At 37.6% G+C, this 22975-nt stretch overlaps 1 protein-coding gene across 1 annotated transcript in view; it reads right to left on the bottom strand.

Moving 5' to 3' along the window:
- LOC129280520 (coiled-coil and C2 domain-containing protein 2A-like) overlaps window positions 1-22975 on the bottom strand; it is a 49905-nt gene extending 26930 nt beyond the window's left edge. The window contains exons 1-14 of the mRNA XM_064112299.1: window positions 22554-22975; window positions 17095-17213; window positions 15069-15180; window positions 14474-14527; window positions 13350-13424; window positions 11598-11757; window positions 10228-10340; window positions 9130-9252; window positions 7502-7597; window positions 6073-6406; window positions 5319-5458; window positions 2695-2823; window positions 2088-2300; window positions 534-652 (exon numbers count right to left, since the gene is read on the bottom strand). Of these exons, the coding sequence (XP_063968369.1) occupies window positions 534-652; window positions 2088-2300; window positions 2695-2823; window positions 5319-5458; window positions 6073-6406; window positions 7502-7597; window positions 9130-9252; window positions 10228-10340; window positions 11598-11757; window positions 13350-13424; window positions 14474-14527; window positions 15069-15180; window positions 17095-17102 (1676 nt within the window). The 5' untranslated portion in view covers window positions 17103-17213; window positions 22554-22975. The remainder of the gene's footprint in view (window positions 1-533; window positions 653-2087; window positions 2301-2694; window positions 2824-5318; window positions 5459-6072; window positions 6407-7501; window positions 7598-9129; window positions 9253-10227; window positions 10341-11597; window positions 11758-13349; window positions 13425-14473; window positions 14528-15068; window positions 15181-17094; window positions 17214-22553) is intronic.

Genomic DNA, 22975 nt, shown 5'->3' with positions numbered 1-22975 from the left:
AAAATGGATCCTTATGAAATGATTGGCTAAGATCATGTGACCAGTCATTTATCATAGCTAGTGACTGGTACTATTGACCAGTGCCGGCCGCACAGAAATGTTGTTAGCCTAACAGTGCACTATCAGTAAGCCCAGTCACATCTTTCGGATTGTGAAGTCAAAACATTGATTTCAATGTGTAAGTAATGCATTGTTGTGACATTAGGCATCGCTGCAACATTACCGGTTGTAACAGGGCCTCTGTTAGCGTATTGTTAGCGCTAACAACGTTTCTGTGCGGTCAGTACAGTTTGATTGACCAGTCATGGTTTTGAGATGAGGATGATATATCATATAACAACGGTCTACACAATGTATAGAGGTGAGTTGGCGGGAGAATACAGTTCTCCAGATAAATGAAAATCAGATGTATTTTCTCATTTTACAAGTTTACATGAGATGAAAATGAGGAGGATATATGTAGGCAACTCCATGAGATACACCAAGACAAGAGAAGATAAGAATCATTAAAATCAAAATAATTAGTGACCTACCTGATTTCAACCTTATAATCCTTGACCTTCTGCATTGTATCCATTTGAATTGTTTCTTGCATGTTCACTGAGTTCAACTGCTCTTTGAGACTAGCCACTGCTGACTTCAATGCTTGAAGCTAATAAACAAACAAGAAAAACTCAATTGTTTAAGCTAACAGTAGACAGGATTTGAAATAGTCCCAGGAGAGAGGTACAGAGGCAGATCTTTTTTTTTGCAATAAAAACAATTCTCAATGGAACTTAAACAAAAACAAAAAAATTTACATTGAGTATCAGCTACACCAAAAAGTGAATAGTAAGCACCTATGTTTTAAAAGCCAACTATCCTCTATTAAACCCACTAGCACAATATTCACAAACACACATTAATTGATTCATACTTTATGGTTATCAATAATGATGATTCTCAATGTGCTTTGTTCGTTAAGGTGTACATTATTTCATTTAATACACACATTGAAGTATCAAAATCATTCCATACAGTACCTGATAGTTTTATTTCACCCTTTACTCTTCTCCCTCTCTCTCACTCTCTACCCCCCCCCCCGCCCAATTTCTCTCTCGCTCTTTTACTCTCTCTCTCTCTCTGTCTCTCTCCCTTCAATCCAATCCTTATCTGTAAACTTGCAAGATATTGAGCATTATATCCTACATAGATTAAATCCTGTATAGTGATTGGTTCAAATTGCATCATGTGACCGAATATATTTCAACTATGATGCTGCGTGACGTCAGACCTCGATATATTTTTCGCTATACCAATATTCTGACGTCACTATTTCAGAAAACTGGATATTTAGCTAAACTCTCGGGCGCACCGGCCAGCGAGCTCTCTCTCCCGGGCAAGTCCTGCGATGCGTCGGCACAGGCACTCATCTGCGTTCCGCTGAGCGCGGTGGCTTGAAGAAAAGTAGGTAATTCAAGGCAAGTAACCGAACTTTGCAAGCTCAGCGCATAGATTTTGGTTATAAATTATTAAAAGTAGGATATAAAACAAGTATATCAGGCGTTTCATTTGAAAGCATAGTGGGAATTATTAATCCTCGGTTGGATTGGCAAAACTACTATTTTTCCCTCGGGGCTTCGCCCCTCGGGAAAAATAGTAATTGCCAGACCAACCTCGGATAAATAATTCCACTATACTTTCTCAAAGCCTGATATATTTGTTTAATATCTTTCCGTTTCCTAAAGTATTGATCATAGAGTTTTGGTGAAAAGCGGCCGCAGAGCGCTGGCCGACCATCGCATCTGCGCTAGCGCACCCGGCACCTGTGCCGCCGGGCTAACTGCATGCACGTACGTCCGTTCCATAGGCATGAATACGCAATCACACGCAGGCGACCAGTTCCAAGGACCCCCGTTTTCACAAACATTTGTCGTTCCGAGGACCCTCCTTTTTACAATAAGCCCGCTCCAAGGTCCCCGTTTTTGGTCTCGCCCGCGGCACATACCCACTACTTTTTTGGTCGAGTGCCCCCCCCCCCCCCCCGGTAAACCCTCCCTCTCTCCATCCTCCTCCCCCTTCCCAGCATCTTTCTCTTCAATCCATACCTTGTCTGTGAGATACTGAGCCATATCTTTCTGTTTTCTCCTGAGGTATTGATCATAGAGTTGTCTTAGCTTGGATTCCAGCACATGTTCCTTGCTGAAGTATGGATGGTGTGTGAATACTAGTGTATTGATATCAATATCAATCTGATACTGTCCTTCTCCTACACCTGAATCAAAGTCTAATCCCTGGTTTGTAGTATCTGCAATCATGGCCTTCGAGGTTAGAATATATCAAACAACATTTAAAGATAAATGCCAGTTGTGGTAACAATCTCAAAATGACTTTTTACTGTGATAGACAAACTATATATTGAGATTTGTGGAATACTTTGAAGCAAATGCAATGAACAATCCGAGGGTTTAAATTACATAGAATCTTTGACTGTAGTATTGACCAGCCAAAGTACATAGATTCATTGGCTCATAACATAAGCTTCAAACTTGTGATTGATGATAAGCATTGTGAATCAGGTCCCTTATTCAATAACTAATAATCAAACAAGTACAGAACAGCACTTATCACACCTAAGATAAGTATATATATTCTCCCAAAAGTATATATGGAAAACGTACAAAACTATTATCCCTATTAAGGATTAGAACTCACCTTTCTAAAGACAGTTTGTAATTCAGGTTCTCTCTCTTCATTTGGTACAACCCTTGGTCTTGTAGGTGTATCTTTGACAGGATCTGGTAAGGCTATGATGCGACCATCTTCTCCAAACCATCCTTTACCCTGTAAACAGAAATGAATAGTAAATCGTGTACCCCATGTACCTTTGCTGCCTTTTGAAGTTAAGGGTGCAGAGGTTGTTCCTGTTAAGACAGGAAGAAATCTTGGTGTCCTATTTAATGATTACTATGCAAAATTACATCAATTCTAAATGTCGATCTGCATCATATGCATTGCATAAGATTTGGAAATTCTACCATATATTGATAGAGATACCTCTGAAAGGTTGGTGCACGCATTTCTCATGTGCCACTTAGACTATTGCAATAGTCTATTGTATGGAGTACCAGACACTCAACTCCAGAAACTTCAGGTCATTCAAAACTTGGCTGCTCGGATTGTTACCAGAACAAAAAGATATGCATCTGTATCATTTGTATTAAGATCTTTGCATTGGTTGCCGGTCAGATCATGTATTAAGATCCTACTACTCTCATTTCATTGTTTTCGTCAAATGGCTCCAACTCATCTGTCTGAGTTACTTGAAAAATATGAACCTGTTCGAAATTTTAGATCATTTCATAAAGGATTTATAATGTACCTGTTGTGAAGACAAAGTTTTATGGCAAACGGGGGTTTGCGCACACAGCGCGGGAACTCTGGAATAGTATCCCACATAATTTAAGGCACAATTTAAATCTGCTTTGAAAACATATTTATGTAACTGATAATAATATCATCAAAACATTACCAGCAGCTTTCCCTCATCTTTTCTTCTGTCTTTTTCCTAACAAGCATTAAGACCATAGTAAGGTGTAATGCGCTATATAAAAACTGTTCTATTATTATTATCAGTTAGACTGAGTCTATCAGGGTGGAGTTGAAGTTTGAATTTATTTGAACCTTGGAAACTTTAAACCTTACACTGGGATTATGCCTGTATCAGGGGCTGTGCTGTGATGTTTTAAAGGGAGATGACATAATAATAATGAAAAGATATGTCCATTTATATAGCAAAGTTAATATATGGATACACTCTAGTACGCTTAATACTGTCTTGGTATTATATCATTACCCATACTGCAGCTGAGCCGCTAAATGTGCTAAAGCATTCAAGGAATAATTCAAAGACATTACTTCTTTTGAATTGAAGAACAGGGTTGATATACAGTTAAGACTCAGACCCTTCATTTTGATACGGTACTCTTATTTCATCTTTATTCTTCTTTTTCCATCCAATTTTTAAAAAACTAAATAGTGGACGATTGCCCCCACCCCATGTAGCATTTCTATTCTGTGTACTATCAGCAGAAGATTATGATGAGCAGGAATACTAAATCAAAAGTAAAAGTAAAGCAAAGCAAGTGAAAATATGACAATTCAGTTAACATTCACGAAAGTCAAAGAGTTTGCTGTATGCTTCTGCTAGCTGGGACATCTCTGTCTTGATAAAGGAGATTTCAAGTATTAACCCTAACTAGGCCAGGCTTTTTTGGCTGTTCTGTGGCCGGGGGGGGGGTTGATTCAACCCCCCTGAGATTTTGGCCGCCGATCGCGCGAGCGCCGCAAAAATTTGCACGCTGGTAGTGTGCGATGTTATCTACAAGGCTGTATGGTAAAATTTTCCAAAATAATGAGATTTTATTTTTTATGAATTTATTATGCTAATTTATGCATAAATCATACTTTTTGCTCTACTTCACTAAATGAAGCTCCTAGAATGCTAATTTTTGGTAAAAATATTCTTTGTAGCATTCTTAACAATAGCAATTGAAAAAAACTTCGGTTTGGAAATCAATTTCTTATGTATTTTATTGTTTTATGAATTTCTTATGTATTTCAACCTTTTGTTTTTCTTTGTTTTTTTCATCATATTTATTGCACAACCTTTTTGAAGCATAATTATACTAAAATCAATTGCTTTCAGCTGTTTAAAGTAAAAATAATCATATCTTTATGAATATGATGAGAAAACTCAATTTGCATTGACATTGTACACAAAATCACGTTTTGGAACAATTTTTGGTCTGACATGCACTTACAAAATGTTGCGTAATTTCGAAATCGCGTACCCGGGCGTCGTAAATTTGGTCTCAAAAGATGCGCGAGACTTAAAAGTATAAACTCTGCGAGTGGCGCGGTCAAAAAAAAATTTCGCGCAGCGGAATGATCGCAGAAAATGTTGAGGGGGGGGTTGATTCAACCCCCCCCCCCGCCATTTTAGGGTTAAGGACACTTAATTTACTAATTACAATGTGACAAATGCAGGCTTTGGCAAAAGATGCAAAACCTACTTTAGTTGCTTTAGTTTGACATTACAATTTACATCAAATGTATGTTTGGTTTATAATCAACCCAATATATATTTAAATTAATTGGAATAAACCATTGCCCAGAACAAATTGTATTTTAAGATTTGGTTAAATAATCCTAATTTATTTGAATTAATTAGAATAAAACATAGTTCAACATGTTTTATGAGGTCCTATCATAACTGAAATGACATTGAATGATGGAACATATTCAATCATTTTAATCATAATGCCTTCTATGTTTACCTTATCAGATCTCTGTAGTAGCCGATGTTCCATGATATTTTGGTTTCTCTGAGATACATCAGGTCTCACTCCTACATAGAATCCCTCATCTTCTAAATATCTAGGTTGGGTGTTCTCTGGAACCTTCTGATCAGATGGAACTGTTAAACACAAAGTAAAATGTAGTTTAGGAGAGACTCCTTTCAGAGGCCAATGACAAACATAAGGGCCCCGTCTTACAAAGAGTTGCGATTGATCCGATCGAACGCAACTATGGACGGCCAGCAATGTCAACATCTATTATGCATGTTTGTTCAAAATATTTTCTAGCCATGATGTATATTCATGCATTCATCGTTGTCTTGAAAATTCACTGTGCTTCTCCTTGTTTACAAAGGACATTGTGCACATTTCCTGTAGAAAAAATTATGACACTGATGGATTTCCATAGAGTTACGATTGATTGGATCAATCGTAACTCTTTGTAAGACGGGGCCCAGGGGAGCGTTTCATGAAAGGACTTGTCGGACGTTTTATCCGACAAGTCCCATTTTATCCGACAGTTACCATAGTAACAGTGCTTCTCAGCCAATCAAAATCCAGAAAAATTGTCAGCTCTGACAACTTTTCAGACAAAAATGGTGATGAAACACTCCCCAGGTCTAACACCAGCATTTCTTTTATCATGAATTATTATACTTACAATTTTATGAACCACCTCAAAGTCACTTAATTTTTTTTAAAAATCTTGAAAGAATGTTAGAACCTATCCTACCTGTTTTGATGCTTGGTACAAAGAAATATCCTTCCTCCTTTTTCTCTCTCACTCCTAGAGGTACATACTCTGCTGGAACCAGCTGTGTAGGTTGTAACTTCCACATATCCCTATCAACAAACACTTCTGATAGTAATGGTGTGCTCTCCTTGCCCCCCTCCTCCTCCTCATCATCATATTTACTCTTTCTTTTCGTTCCTGTTCCTTTAGATGTACTGGGTCCAGGTTGATTATCGGAGGTTGGCTCTGATACAATCTCTCTATTATCTGGTTCAGGCTCATAGCTACGTGTGAAGAAGTCAAAAGCTTCTTCTTCTGTTGGCAGAGCTGCTTGCTACAGGGTCAAAGATTAAACAAGGTTAGATTAATAATGTACAGTCGCTTCATTTGTTTGTAATGTTGCAGATGAATTGATTCTTTGAAGAAAAAAGGATTGCCTTAAGCAAAGGTACACCATGAAAATAAAAAGCTTATCATAGTTCAGCTAACTTTCCGATAAATGTTCTTGATAAAATATTCCTCTACTTAAAATACATCTTGCTTTATCATCATATGCTTTTAATATTATTTGACTTCTTTAAGTTATTGATATAAAGCAATTATCATTAATGACCATCAATGACCAAAAAAACATTAGGTTAATTCATTGTAAAGAATTAGTATAGAAAGTGCATCAATTGTGTGCAGTCAAGCCAGAAACTGATGAACAATGCATAGCACTTAGAGATGTCCGATGTATTAATGGCGCACTCACATTTCCCCTATGCCGGCCGTACAGCAAGTTGAAAAAAAGCCCTTTTTATTCATTTTTGTACCAGCTACATATAGGCAGACCTGCCAACCTCTGGGAATGAAAAACTGTATTCTGTGATAAAAAAAACTGTATTTTTCCCAAAAAAAGTGTTTCATAATAAAATGCTTGGTGCACTCGCTCATCGCGGCGCTCAAGCTGCATGCAAGCTAAAATGCGCACTGCTCTTGCAGATGAAAAGAAAACATTAAAACATGTGTATATCTTCACCCTGGTTTGAACAAAATGATTGAAAAAAAAAACAAGTTACCTGAAATAACATTAATCTAATAACTATATTTGTGCACGTTTTATGAAATAGAGACATATAGAGATTATTTTTCTCAATAAATTACGATTTAGTTTTAATTTTTTTTTTTTACAAAAAACATATTTTTCAAAGAAAAAACGTACTGCCGTATTTTGGTTGCAAAAACGTACTAAGTACGGCTAAAACGTACTGGTTGGCAGGTCTGTATAGGTGGTTTAAAAAGAAATGAATAAAACAGCTGTTTTCAACTTGCTGTACGGCCACCGTAGGGAAAATGCGACTGCGCCATAAACGCTACATGTATTTAAAAGCTGATTATTTATTAATAATATCTCAATGATGGAACAAAAGTGTATTCTTGATCTCACCTTTGCTTTAACTTTCTTGAAAGATTCTCTCCATTTCTCTTTAGCAATAATAGATTCATTCAACATCTTATCTTCTTCAATCTCCTCCTTGGTTAGCTGATAGAGCAAAATAATAGTATACAAAAAAATACACATTATTGAGGTCGTTGGTAAGAATTATACTCAACATACCTTTGGAAAAATTCTTACACAGTTTCAATTTTATTTGAACTGTTCCAAAGGGAACAAATATGGCTAATTATTCAAATATCTGAGCAAGACAATGTGAATTATTTTTTTTACAAGATAGCAAAGTGGATCCTTGATATTTGATATTAAGCATCCTCATTCCAATATCATGACTGGTCAATAGAATTAGTCGTTAGTATTGGTTATTAGCAAATTACATCTTAAGCTAAAATAAAAGACTGCTCATGTGATTGATTTCAGGCGATCAATCAACTTCTGAAAGTTTCCATGGCGAAGAACAATAGTGTAGTAGGTTTCACGGTACACCATGTATCTTTCTTGGGCATGAGTTGGTCCTGAAAAGGACCACCAAATCTCGACATTTCGACAAGTGTGTTCTTGTCGTCTTCAGGAGACAAGTGTGTTCTTCTCCTGAAGACGACAAGAACGCACTTGTCGAAACATCGAGTGAGTGGTCCTTTTCGAGACCAACGTTTGACAAAGAAAGATACATGGTGTACCGTGAAACCTGCTACACCAATCAATTGATATTATGATCAATATCACAATATCATAACACTTTAACATTTTCTAATGAAATGGAAACATCCCTCTTTATATATCTAATGTCCAAAAGATATATTCTTATTTTCTTCTTTGAGCCATGTTGGACATAACAACAGGTGTACTAACAATAAATAAATTAACAAATTGAATATCTTGGTGCACTAAACATTGAAAATACAAGAGCTCTAAAACAAATGATATCATATTGTATAGATATCAAGAAGGAAGAAGAATCACTATGTTCTTCCTACTCATGAAGTTCATATTTATTGTTTTTTATTTGATTTGTATAGTACTTATGGGCAAATTGTGTTACCTTGTTTATCTCATTTCATGAGCAAACTTCCATCTTTTTAGGGTTACACTATATTCTGCTTTACTGTATAATTGACCTAATTCTATGTGAAACTAATTCTTGCAATTCACATGAGCTGTTAACATTCATTACCATTAAAGGCTTGTGAGTATGAAATAGCACAGGCCACGAGTTAGAATTTTAAAAATAAACCCATAATGGAGCCACATTTCAAGGTTTTCCATGATCCTGAATGCTAACGCAATGAAAAATGGAATATGATTAAAAAATGACAATGTACTGAAAAAGAAATTGCTACCATTCCCAATTTTTATGTGGTGCTGTTCCGGATAGACAGCCACTAAAGCTAAACCTTACACATTCTAAATAGGTGACATGACGGAAACAACAATATCACTGTAAAAAAATGCAATTTTATAGCTTTTCAGTTAATTTATTCATTTATAATTAATTTTTACTCATGTTATATCCATGTTTTATTTATTTGCAGTATAAAAATGAATGGAAAATTACTAATTGCTGCCAATTTGAAGAGGGAAATAAGATTAATTTTGTCTTGATGGGCACAGATCCTTACCAATGATGGTTCATCAAACCTTGTAGCCATATCCCTTGCTCTTAGACCTCTAAGTCTCCTAGCTGGTAGATCTTTATCAGGATCCTTTGCTACTTCATCCTTCATTGATTCTTCAGCTTTCTCCTACAAAAAAAATGAGCTTAAAAGTCTTTGCTACATTTCACCACAATTACCACTCCTTGTGTTTTCTATGGTTTGATTGGACAAGCCCATGGGAAATCTAATGTGGCCTAGTTAATGAACTATCCTGAATGGTTTAGAGTGTTGTGGTGTTTTTCAACCTGACTGCTAAGTTGCTTGTTCATAAAGAAACCAGAGGACTAACTGCTCCTGGGGCCCATAACACAAAGGTTAGCAATTAATCGTACACTTGACTTTTACGATTGATTGTACATTGTAGTCTATGCAATCAATCGTAGAAAAATGTTCTACGATCATTGCTAAGCTTTGTGTTACGGGACCCAGATCTTCTCTGAGGGACCTCATTACAAGGATCAATGCCTCAAGAGTACAGACCACATTTCAACCCAGCGCTGCCAAGTGTAATTTCTCATTTTCAGTACTGGTATCCTCCAAAAACTCTATTTTCCCCACACACAAAAATTGTTCTTTTCCATGTGAAAAAATGAAAGGATATTGGCAAAGTTTGAACACTGATTGCATTTCGATCTCACATATAAATAATTCTTGAAGGCATATAAAAATTTAAATCTTAATGTTACTGTATTACATGTAGGTTACATGTTGATAATATGACAAACAAACTATGAGACCACTGCTCCTTGAACATAGATAGGTTTGGGAATTCATAATAAAGCCAAACTTCTAGAGGGATGGTGGGAATTTTTACCTAATTGTTATAAGAAAGCATGAATACTCTTAAGCAAGCAACCAGAGGACCAAAGGCTTTACATTTTCTTTGAGGGACTTGTTCATGAGGATAAATACCTTACAAAGGGCACTAATGCACCAAGTGAGAATGGAACTTAGGTCATCAGATTGCAAAACCTCCGCTCTACTGAATGAGCAAACAGGTAAATTGGAAAAGGAGATACTAAACAAAAATGAAATAAATCAAAGTGTTGAGATAGTACTGACCTTTGCTTCTGCCATTTTCTTTCTAATTCTTTCCCTGATAGTAGCATTCATTGTAGAAGGGACTTTACCCGTTTCAACCCCAGCCTTTGCTGCTAGAACTGCAGCTGCCATGTCTATACGAAGATTGAATAATAGAAAAAATATTACAATTAGCATTAACATGAGCATAAAAATGAATAAACATGTGCATAAACATATAGGCCTGAATTCACAAAAGAGTTTTAGACCAAGATCCTGTCTCAGATAGCCTGTGGTAATAGCACAGTATAACATTTCATTCCCCCATATCACATAATCAATTGTTACCAGTGATAGCTTGATATTTCCTTCTCATTTCATTATACATTCTGTGTTGCACATTAATTTCAAATGAAAATTATTCAGGGCATGAAGTATCGGGTTGTGTGGTCTAGTGGTTAGAGCATTGGACTCATAATCGCAAAGTTGTGAGTTCCACTTTGAACCGAGAGTAATTTCTGTTGTCTATAGGGTCAGCCACTATGCCTGATTAACTTGGACATAAAAAATGTTTAGTAATTGGTCATATACCAGTTTGGCACTATACTTGCTGTCCTGCCAAGTTCTTACAGGAGTTACCATAACAAAAACAGAAATAGAATCTTACACATCTACATGTAAATAAATTACCAGTGATACTATAAAACTCTCTTCACAATATGTAGAAGTATCCTTTCTGAAGACATAAAAACTTGTAACTCTATTGAATCTAAAAAAAAACTCTTTATTTGGTTTTTAACTCTATAATGTGCATTGGGCACTCCGCAGAGTGGATTTGGCACTTTATAATTTGCATTATATACATACATGTACGTAGGGGTGATTTGCTTCCGAGCAATAGCTATTTATTATGCTTTTATCACCCCTGACCAGCATATAACACTGCTTATTGTTTGGTATTTCTCATGCCGTGTAAAAGTCATTTAGGTTGATGTCATGTATGTTTTATAACTTAGTCAAATGAATGATAATAAATTATCAAGGCAACATTATAATTTTATCATAATCAAGATCAGTATAAAGAAAGAAGGAGTAAGAATCTTAAGATCTTAATCTTAAAAATCTAAAAAATCCATATTTCATTGTTCGAAATCGACACCAGAAATGAAATACTCAAAAAATTTGTTTTGCCCAATTGATCGTGGGCTGGCAGCTGCTGCGCAGCGCCAGATCAACGAGGCTCTATCCCTTTAATTGTTGAACGCCAAACAAGGTAGCAGCAACTCCCATCTTTTAACGTCTTTTGGTCTGACGCAGCCGGGGTTTGAACCCCCGACCTCCCGGTTGTGAGACGGACGCTCTACCAACTGAGCCAACACACCTGTCGTTGTCTAATAAGAATAAAACATTACCTGGTTTCTTTCCCTTTTTCTTCTTCTTTGGTTTAGTATCTTCATCTGGTTCTTCCTCCTCTCCTGTTTCTTGGATTGTTGGAATCTCAGTTCTTCTCTTGGGTTTGGTTTCTTTCTTCTTCTCTTGCTCTTCATCAGCAGGCTCTAAGGATTCAAAAAGCTGAAGACAAAAAACATTAATATTATCAGCATTATCAACATCATTACCATCAACATTACTACCATCACCATAAGCATTTCTACTATCACCATCGTTATAACCATCAGCACCCCACCATATCAATTTAACTCCTACCACAATTCATTATCACCCTAATCATCATTGTCACTAACATCATCATCATCATAATCATCTTCATCATCTTCATCATCATCATCATCATCATCATCATCATCATCATCATCATCATCATCATCATCACCATCTTCATTATCATCATCATCACCATCATCAACATCATAATCATCTTCATCATCATCATCATCACCTTCTTCACCATCATCATCACCTTCTTCACCATCATCACCATCTTCATCATCATCATTACCATCTTCATGATCATCATCATCATCACCATCACCATCTTCATCATCATCATCACCGCCATCATCATCAACATCATAATCATCATCATCACCATCATCATCACCATCATCACTACCATCATAATCATCACTATCATCATTATCATCATCATTACCAAAATTACCTCCATAACCACCATTATCACCATTGTCACCACCATTAACTTCATCACATTTACTGATTCAAAGGAAGTCAAAGGAATCACTAAATAATGAACTAAATGCATTAGAAAAGGCATTTGCATTTGACCTATTTTAAAATCTTACTTGTGCTTGAGCTGAAAGCCAAAATTTACAAGTTAGTTCCCTTTCAAACAATTGATATTTTTATACATTTTGCACAATGGCACAATAATAATATTGATAAACTTGAAAAATGTTGATTTGAATCAAAGAAAAAAAAATGCTGAAAATTTAATCAAAGTCTGATGTAAAGTAAGAAAGTGATGACATTTTATAGTTTTGCTTACTTTTCACACAACAGTTATATGCTCAACTCAGTGACATACAAATGAGACAGTGAATGATGTCATTCAGTCACTATTTTGTTTTTTTTTTTTTTCTTTTTTTTTCATTTTTTTAATAGATTTGACAATTAGCACCAACTTGACTAAACCATAAAATGATCAAAGAATGGTACTTCCACATGTTGCAGGAAGAAAAAAACTCTTGTTTCACAGGACAACGGGGAGAAATTAAATGAAATAGTGAGTGGGTGACATCATCAGCACTCTCATTTGCATATCGACCAGGATATGCATATAACTGTTTTGTGAAATTAAGCAAATTTTAAAAGGTCATAACTTTCTTACTTATTCAGTGTAATGCTTATTGGATTTTTATCATTTCATTCAAATAAATTGTTTGTTGGGATGGACTTGACCTTTAATAAGATTTCATATTATTATTATAATTATTATTATTGTACAGGTAACTCTGCCCAAGTCAATCTTTATGAACCACAGATATCTGCTCGACTTAGGAGAAATTAGACCTAGAAGAGATACATAATACATGTTTTGCATAATCTTGCCTATAAAATTGCTTCAAATCATTGAATATTTGACCAATGGAAGATTGACTTAGGCGAGTTTATCTGTAAATAATAGAATAGAAATACATAAAGTTGAAATATTACATAAGAGTAATAACTAGATAGATACATACCTCTTTCTTCTTTGATTCTCTGTCTTGAGTAAGTTTCTCCATCAAAGATTCAGCTTGATGAATCTCTTCAATTGGCTAATCAAGAAAATGTAATGGTTTGAAGTAAAGGAATTACTATTTAGTGTTATCTCTGTATATTTCATAACAATAACCTCAAGAGCCTTGGAACATCCCATCCCAGTCCTTTAACAGAAAGGCAAATATTGGCATTAAAATTTGAGCCGCAAGGTCCCACTTGTCACCTGTGTGTTTGTGATATGTTATTAAAATGATGCAAAGAAAAAAAATGCACCTGAAAATCATTTAGTGCTTCAAAAAATTGAAATATAAGTGAGCAGAAACACCATCCTAATTCAATTCTATTCACTCACATCTGCTACCCTAATCTAGCCAGGAGATTAAGTTCATGATAATTTTTCAGTCACAGATAAAATGATGTTTTTTTAATAAGATCTTTGTACTAATGGTAACCTATGCGAAATAAGGATAGGAGAATGCTTAATCTGAAAAAGATCTTATCATTCTTTGAGGATAATAATTTCATCTTAATGTTATGTGATGATAAGACATATTCAATATTATATCTACAGGAAGTATACCAACTCCGACTTTCTTAAGAAAGTATTACTCATTCTTCTTCCAGCTAAACTTCTGACGCACACACATTTTATGGGTTTCTTATTCACTACATTTCATGTTCTCCCTAAAAGGTAAACTCCCCCAATTCAGAGTAAAGTTATGACGTACAGATTGTTTTGGTCAAGCGTCCAAGGTTGACCAACACCTGTTTGGTTGTAAAGAGTCTGGACCAGACTAATATAAAAGGGGTTCACTTCTGAACCAACGCAGATTACTTTAGAGATTGTTCCAGCATACAGATAGATTAGAGATTGGAGTTTAGAGCTATACAGAAAAGTATACTACATCAGTTTGCAGCATTTATATTATCTTCATCAGCAGAGTATAGTCACCATCAGACTTACTCATGTATTTGCCATTATCATCAAGTAATCATCTTTAATTAATAAATGTATGAACTGTACATCCTGCATCGACTCGTCTCATTTTAAGTCTGGTTGAAAGTAAAGAGCAATAAGATCCACAACAACACAACATTAACTTACATCAGCTGGCATTTCTTCTACATCATCAACACCACCATCATCAGCAGAAATATTCTATGAAACAAAAACAAAGAAATGAAAATAGCATCACTAAATACCAAGCAGGCAAATTTGTGTGAGGATAACATAATCAAACCTTCAAAACATTTAAATAGCCCTAATTAATTAAGCAAGAGCCCTTGGATCAGCAAGGCCAATGCAGTTTAATTTATAAAACATGCATGCCTGGTGCGTGGGGTCAGGGTTTTGACATTTCACGCTTAAAAATTAGCGATTATATTGATAGCATTCATCAGTATTGTTAATATTTATAACACCGTCATAGGTTGCCCAAATCAGGCTGCATTCAGGGCACATATAAATAAATAATTCAAAAACCCAAAAGGTTTATGACAAGGTTTGAAATTAAGCATGATATGTGGCTTCGGGGCAAATCAGGGCTGCATAACACTGATGATTGATCAAGTTTTTATGATTGATTGAATTGACCACAATGTACAGTTAATTGTGAAATCAATCGCATGATCAGTCACTACACTTTGTGTTACGAGACCCTTAATTGTGCAAAATACAAATATGAGTATAGATTATATACCTCGTGTCTGCTTCCCCGCCCTGGTGTTGCTGATGTATCACCGAGCTGGGTAGAATCCATAGTGTTCTCTCTCAAGTCTCGACGACGTTGACGAATCTTCTCTCGAAACGTCCTAAAAGAAATCAATCAATCTTGAGATGAGCTTTTATAGTATTCTGATGCAGATGTTTGTTAGGTGTACCCTGACCGACCGACATTATTTTTCATTCTCTTCATATTTGTCTATTTTGATTCTATGATGGTCACTGTCAATTAGGCCATAGCCTGAAAGAAACAGTCTATGATTATATTATACAAAGGGGTAGAATGATACAGCAGTTGAATACTGGAAATTCAATGTGCAGAACTGGTAAATCACATTTGGCAATCATGTCCCATGTGTTTGATTTGGGGAAATGTATGCATATTTCAAGAGAGAAGCTAAATTGTGATTGTTTATCATTTATAATCCCTTTTTTTGTTACTCCTAATATTCCAGAGATACATGGCACATGTAGCATGTAGAGATCAGAAATCTCTAACATTATAGAGGTAATTATTTGTGTGCAGAAGTTTGTAAATAAAAAATAATATATTTCATATCACCAAAACTCATCTGGTTCTCAATTGTGCTGCTTCAAATCTGACCACTCTGAAGTATGTTGATTGAAAGGCATATTCTGATACATGACATCAGCCAACAAAAAACAAGACCAGGTAAACTGTTCCTTTGTAAAATAATTAGATATGCCTTGGTAGTCACTACTGTCAAAGCACCTGCATGTTCTCATTAAGATGCACATTATCAGAAGATGGTGATCATCATTGCGTCAAAAGAAGGCTCCCATTAATCATCTATCTCTCTCTGTAGGTACATAATCTATACTATAAATCAGTGGCTTTGGATAATTTTTGTGATTCTAGGACATCTACCCCCTGGACATCCACCCCCCGGACATCTACCACCCGGACATCCACCCCCCGGACATCCACCCCCTTAGGACATCTACCCCCTAGGACATCTACCCCCCGGACATCTACCCCCCGGACATCTACCCCCCGGACAATTACCCCCCGGACATCTACCCCCCGGACATTTACCCCCCGGACATCTACCCCCCGGACATTTACCCCCCGGACATCTACCCCCCGGACATTTACCCCCTGGACATTTACCCCCCCCCAGACAGGCTACCCCCGGGCATCTACTCACGGATATTTTGGATACGGGGGGGTAAATGTCCGGGGGGGGGTAGATGTCCGGGGGGTAGATGTCCGGGGGTACTTGTCCGGGGGGTAGATGTCCGGGGGGTACTTGTCCGGGGGGTAAATGTCCGGGGGGTAGATGTCCTAGGGGGTACTTGTCCTAGGGGGTAGATGTCCTAAGGGGGTGGATGTCCGGGGGGTGGATGTCCGGGTGGTGGATGTCCGGGGGGTGGATGTCCAGGGGGTAGATGTCCGGATACGAATTTTTGTTCCCAAGCCTATTGCACTTTATCAATAAAAAGGACAAATAAGCAAGGGAATAAGCCAGTTCGTAGTTCCACTCTGCGCATGATCAGAAGATTCTGCACATGATCAGAGAAAGGTCATTTGTACTAAAGTGACATGGTGGTTTAAAATTTAATGAGATAAGCACCAACCTTGATGTCTTGATTATTCATATATTCTTTTGACTTGCGTTTTTCATTTACATCCACAAAAAAAGAACAATGCGTCCTCGAACGACTGGTATTTCACAGTTTGCCAAGTAGGCCTACATTGTACAACATGCTATAATATGCATTCAAAGTGGAATGCAACTAATACCTTCATATAGTGTTTATTGATGTGCTATTCTAGTCACCTGGTCTATTCAATATCTTCATCCTGCTATGTAAGGCATGCTTACGTAATAACTTGCTTTGAAATCTGCCTAGCGTAATGAAAGAAATGAAAGGTCATTTGACCAAAATTGTCCATGAAGTAACTACGAACTGGTCTATTGATCCATATGCACAGGACAATATTTGGAAGGATAGCATACTGAAAGTACTACTATACTTACTGTGACATGATGGCTTAGTTTTGAGGGGGTTTCTCTCTTGGGTGGTAACAGAGATTCAAGTGTGAATTCTTTCTGATGGATCAACCTTGAAGAATCTGAGATACATTCTTGATCAGCATCTGCATGTAGGAAAACAAAAATATTGGGACAAAGTTGAAAAGGATAAGAAGAAAAATGGAAAAGGAAAGGAATAATAATAATAATAATAATATGGTCCATTTAAATAGCGCAGCTACTATAATTGCATATACTCTACTGTGCTTGACACTTGGTATCATATTATAAGAAGAGAAGGAAAGAAGATATGGAAGATTTAGACACAAAAATGAGGAGAAGGAATAGAATGGGAGATGGATGAGAGGAAAGGAGGAACAACAAAAAAAATATATATATCATATGTAGGAAGTCTTGGCTACAGTTGACCAACGTCAGTCATACTTACATTAACACTTCACATAAATATCTTCTTTTTTATGTTTTTTTGCTTTTAACACCATTTATTTATTTTTTTAATATTAGTTTCTCATTTTTTTCTCTAAGTATTTATTGATCAATATGCTACCCATTCCAATGCCTCTCTTACTCACCTGATTCGACTTTCTGCAATCATCTACATGTAGTAATGGGGATATGTCGTTCATATTCCCTTTTTTGGCGATTTTTTTTTTTGCTTGTCAACTTTTACAGGGAACAAAATGAATTTTGATTATTTTTAGTGACAACTTTTTTTATGGGGGGGTCGGAGGCTTGCCAAATATTACGGGGGACAAAACTACCTTTCTTTCAGTGACAATCTTTCTTTTTTTTTCTTTGTAAAATTTTACGGGGAACAATATGACTTTCGATCATTTTTAGTTACAACCTCTTTATGGGGGGGGGGTCAGGGGCTTGCCAAAAACGGGACAAAATTACCTTCTCTTTTTTTTTTTTTTTACTTGTCGAATATTATGAGACAAAATGACCTTGGATCATTTAGTTAAAACCCTTTTGGGTGGGGGGCTTGGTAAATATGCGGACAAAATGACCTTCATTTTTTAGTGACCATCTTCATCCATGATGAAAAAGCATATGTCAAAATATAAAAAAATATCCTCACGGAGTCCTCAAGGCTACATTATAACTCGTAGATTAATAATCAAAGAAGAAGTTAGACCTTAATTTAGTCTGTAATTTAGAGGACTTGGCTGGTATTTAATATCTAAACTTACACCCGTTTGGACTCAGTTTCTCAACACGCAATTGAATAGGCGTGTTGCCTAGAGTGGCGAGTTCAAATGAAAAGTGTATCTAGTTTAGATTCTAACGTTATAACTGTAACAGTTAAACTCATGATTTTGTAGATTGTTTTGATTGAAGAGCTTAATATCCTACTCCAAAATAGGCTATCTACTGATTCAGACGAGGATCTAGTGTTTTCACTTACAGTCTAGAGTTACATTTGAAATTGGTCCAAAAAAAACATTCTCCTTTGGCTTCACCTAGCCAAGAGGCTCCTAGAGAGTAAAAATCATTTACTTACGTATGCTTACTCTCAATAGAGCCAGGAATTCCTTCCCATTCATCTGCATGTACTGCCAAAAAACCTGAAACTTTCGCCACCAAGATTTCTACTTTCCTTCTAAAAGATCTAGGCCTAAATCATGTAAATGGGATACAACTTCATTTCCGACATTTCTACGCTATCGATTTCATTTTTAAACAAGAATTCATCAAAAAAATATGAAAAGACGGAGGAGACTTGCCCGATGTTTACGCCGCCATCTTGTTTCCTCAACTTGTGTTTCCTATTGTTCTTCCCCAATGTTACTTACAGACGGGTGCGTCGCGTAACTTACGGGTCGTTGGGGAAGAACAATGTAGGAAGATGGCGGCGTAAACATCGGGCAAGTCTCCTCCATCTTTTCATAACATTTTTCTCATTTTTTTTATGAATTCTTGTTTAAAAATATTATTTAATAAACTTGCTTGTTTGCGTCGTTGACGTCAGATCAGCTGTACTGCTGGTTGCGTTCTAGGCGCTCCGCATTTTTTTCGCTGTTCACCGTTATTTTATGATGCATGTAGCGATTATACGTGACATGCAACCTGTTGATTTTTTTGGTACGATTTCCTATCATGCACCGGCGACTTGAATCTAGACTGTTCGATAGGAAAAATTCGCATTTTGATTGTTGTTTGCGTAATTTCCACCGCAGTATTAAGGATCGGACGGAGTATAACTGGCTGAGATTTGGAGGTAAGCGTTTAAAATCCATTTTTATAGATACGTTCGTGCTGATTTTTTAAATTAGAGGAACAACTGCAGAATACCCGGACACTGCGTTACCTTATCGTTGGAGAGCCAACGCACAACGATGTACTTAAGCTATCAAATCAGAAAATCAGCTATAATAAATAATTGAATGATTTACAACTTACAAGTATTTTTTTAATAGATTCTAAGTGTTCAGACTGCACTGTAACGCTAACGATGCGAGCGCGCGCGATTAGTATGTAGACCAACAGTGTCCGCGATGCCAACGATGTGTATATTTTCGTAGTACGTGTAGGCCAACACAGTCCGCGATGCCAACGATGTGTATATATATCTGTGTGCATCTGTAATATGTAGGCCGACATTGCCCGCGATGCCAACGATGTGTATATTTTCGTAGTACGTGTAGGCCAACACAGTCCGCAATGGTAGCGGTGTGTTGGTGTCTGTAGTCGGTACAGGCCAACACTGCCCTCGATGCCAACGATCTATATCTGTGTTCTGTAGTATGTAGACCAACAGTGTCCGCGATGCCAACGATGTGTATATTTCCGTAGTATGTGTAGACCAACATTGCCCGCGATGCCAACGATGTGTTGGTGTCTGTAGTACAGGCCAACATTGCCCTCGATGCCAACGATGCGATCATATCTGTAGTTGCCTATGTAAACCAACATTGCCCGCCATGGCAACGATGTGTTGGTGTCTGTAGTACATGCCAACAGTGCCCGCGATGCCAACGATGCGATCATATCTGTAGTTTCCTATGTAGACCAACATTGCCCGCGATGCCAACGATGTGTTGGTGTCTGTACTGTAGAGTACAGGCTAACATTGCCCTCGATGCCAACGATGTGAATGTATCCTTAGTAGGTATAGGCCAACAGCGCCCGCGATGCCAACGATGTGTTGGTGCCTGTAGTAGATGCCAACAGTGCCAACGATGCCAACAATGTAAATGTATCTTTAGTACGTATAGGCCAACAGCGCCGGCCAGGATGCCAACGATGTGTTGGTGTCTGTAGTATAGGCCAACCTTGCCCGCGATGCCAACGATGTGAATGTATCTTTTGTATGTATAGGCCAACAGCGCCCGCGATGCCAACGATGTGTTGGTGCCTGTAGTAGATGCCAACAGTGCCAACGATGCCAACAATGTAAATGTATCTTTAGTACGTATAGGCCAACAGCGCCGGCCAGGATGCCAACGATGTGTTGGTGTCTGTAGTACAGGCCAACCTTGCCATCGATGCCAACGATGTGAATGTATCTTTAGTAAGTATAGGCCAACTTTGCCGGCGATGCCAACGATGTGAACGTATGTTTAGTATGTATATACCAACAGCGCCCGCGATGCCAACGATGTGTTGGTGCCTGTAGTAGATGCCAACAGTGCCAACGATGTGAATGTATCTTACATAGGCCAACATTGCCGGCGATGCCAACGATGTGAATATGCCTGTAGTAGAGGCCAACATTGCCGGCGATGCCAACGATGTGAATGTATCTTTAGTAAGTATAGGCCAACTTTGCCGGCGATGCCAACGATGTGAATGTATGTTTAGTATGTATATACCAACAGCGCCCGCGATGCCAACGATGTGTTGGTGCCTGTAGTAGATGCCAACAGTGCCAACGATGTGAATGTATCTTACATAGGCCAACATTGCCGGCGATGCCAACGATGTGAATATGCCTGTTGTAGAGGCCAACATTGCCGGCGATGCCAACGATGTGAATATAACCCTAACCCTAACCCTAACCCTAACCCTAACCCTAACCCTAACCCTAACCCTAAACCCTAACCCTAACCCTAACCCTAACCCTAAACCCTAACCCTAACCCTAAACCCTAACCCTAACCCTAACCCTAACCCTAACCCTAACCCTAACCCTAACCCTAACCCTAACCCTAACCCTAAACCCTAACCCTAACCCTAACCCTAACCCTAATTGAATTCAATTCCCATTGAATTCAATTCCCATTGAATTCCTTCAATGGGAATTAAAACTTTATTTCATATTTTAATGAAGAAAAAATGAAAATATTTCATGTATAAAAAATACAAAAGAAATAGAGAGTGAATGACATCGATCACCTCACTAACCAGGATATGCATATATTAAACTGTTTTGTGAAACCATACCTTGAAACGCTTGCCAACGATGTTTTGAATGTTGCATTGCACGGTCACATCGTTGGTCGTTGGCTAGCGGCGCACCCAACGATGTATAGCAATAGCTAGTAGTAGTAGGTAATTTAAAAGAGTGTATTAATCTTGTACTATTGCACCTTCACATCGTGGGTCGTTGGTTAGCCAACGATGTTTTGAATATTATATTGCACCGTCCGTACCGTCACAACGTGGGTCGTTGGCTAGCAGCGCACCCAACGATGTTTAATTATAGCTCTAGTAGTAGTCAAAGGGCAAAGGTCATTACGTATGGCCTGGATGCATTGCTCGTACGTACCGTCATACGTACGTACGTACGTAGTATAGTAGTAGTAGTAGTACCAGTAATGCATGTACGTATATAATAGTATGGGTATATCTAGGCTATATACCATTGAATTAGTATATAGCTATAGGTCTTGACATCGTTGTGTTGGCTGACCAACGATTGGGTAGTGAGCAGTGTCGGGGTATTCTGCAGTTAAGCCAAATTAGATTACATTATAAGATTAAGATGACTAAATTTAGTATATTGAAGATTTAGGCATGTTTCATATTCTCACATTCGTGTGATGAATGAAAACGTCAAAATTCATTAGGCCTAGGCCTATGATAATATGAAATGACATGCGTTGTGCGAGGTCGAGGTTAGTATTACTAACCTCGCATGTTGTGTGAGTGTTCTGTAAGTCCTCGTATTAATTTTTCGTAAATTAACGTTATTTGTTGAATGCGCCATGCCTTCAATTATTCTGTAGTCGGCGGCTGCCGGCTGAGATGTAGCCGTGGGTGGGAAGTTGGAGCCTCCTGGCTAGCTTCACCATCACATCACAGAAATATATAGGTGGGACAACGTAGGAAATTTGTTTACGTCGTCGCGATCGCCGGCGCCAAGTCTAACCTTAACGTTCAAGTTTTTTAGCGTAAAATGTAAACTCATGCCATGGTTTTGTGGATGATTTCGATTTTTTAGCAGAACTTAATCTCCTACTCAAAAACTAGCCATCTACTGATTCGTAAATAATGACATACCATCGCCTTCGATCTTGATTCAACCACGATCTGAATCTCTGTTGATTCTCGAAATTCCTCCGTTGCGCCGCACTTCTCTCTCATCTCCCCCTCTAGCTCTAGCTCTCGTTCAGTTCCTCCGATCCGCTGTTCGGATATATATATCGGCAGGTATCCTCTTCTTCTTCTGTATCCTTCCTCCGCTGTATCGGAGATCCGCAGTTTAATACTGCATCATTAGCATTTCATATTTCATATTTTGACGTGAGAGAGGTGAATCTTATGAAAGAATTTAAAACAAGTCGGTTTAGGTCGTTTTTGGAGGAATCTGTTAATTCGACGTCAGGTAGAAACAGGACGGAAATGGTAAATTGTTGAGGTTCTTGATCATTAAATGCTCAGAAAAATATTGCAGTTCCTTGTCTTCTTTTAAGTTTAGAAGT

Source organism: Lytechinus pictus, chromosome 17 (genome assembly GCF_037042905.1).
Source record: "Lytechinus pictus isolate F3 Inbred chromosome 17, Lp3.0, whole genome shotgun sequence".
NCBI lineage: Eukaryota > Metazoa > Echinodermata > Echinoidea > Temnopleuroida > Toxopneustidae > Lytechinus > Lytechinus pictus.
Note: the sequence above shows the minus strand (reverse complement) of the source record. Positions and strands in the feature narration are given on the sequence as shown.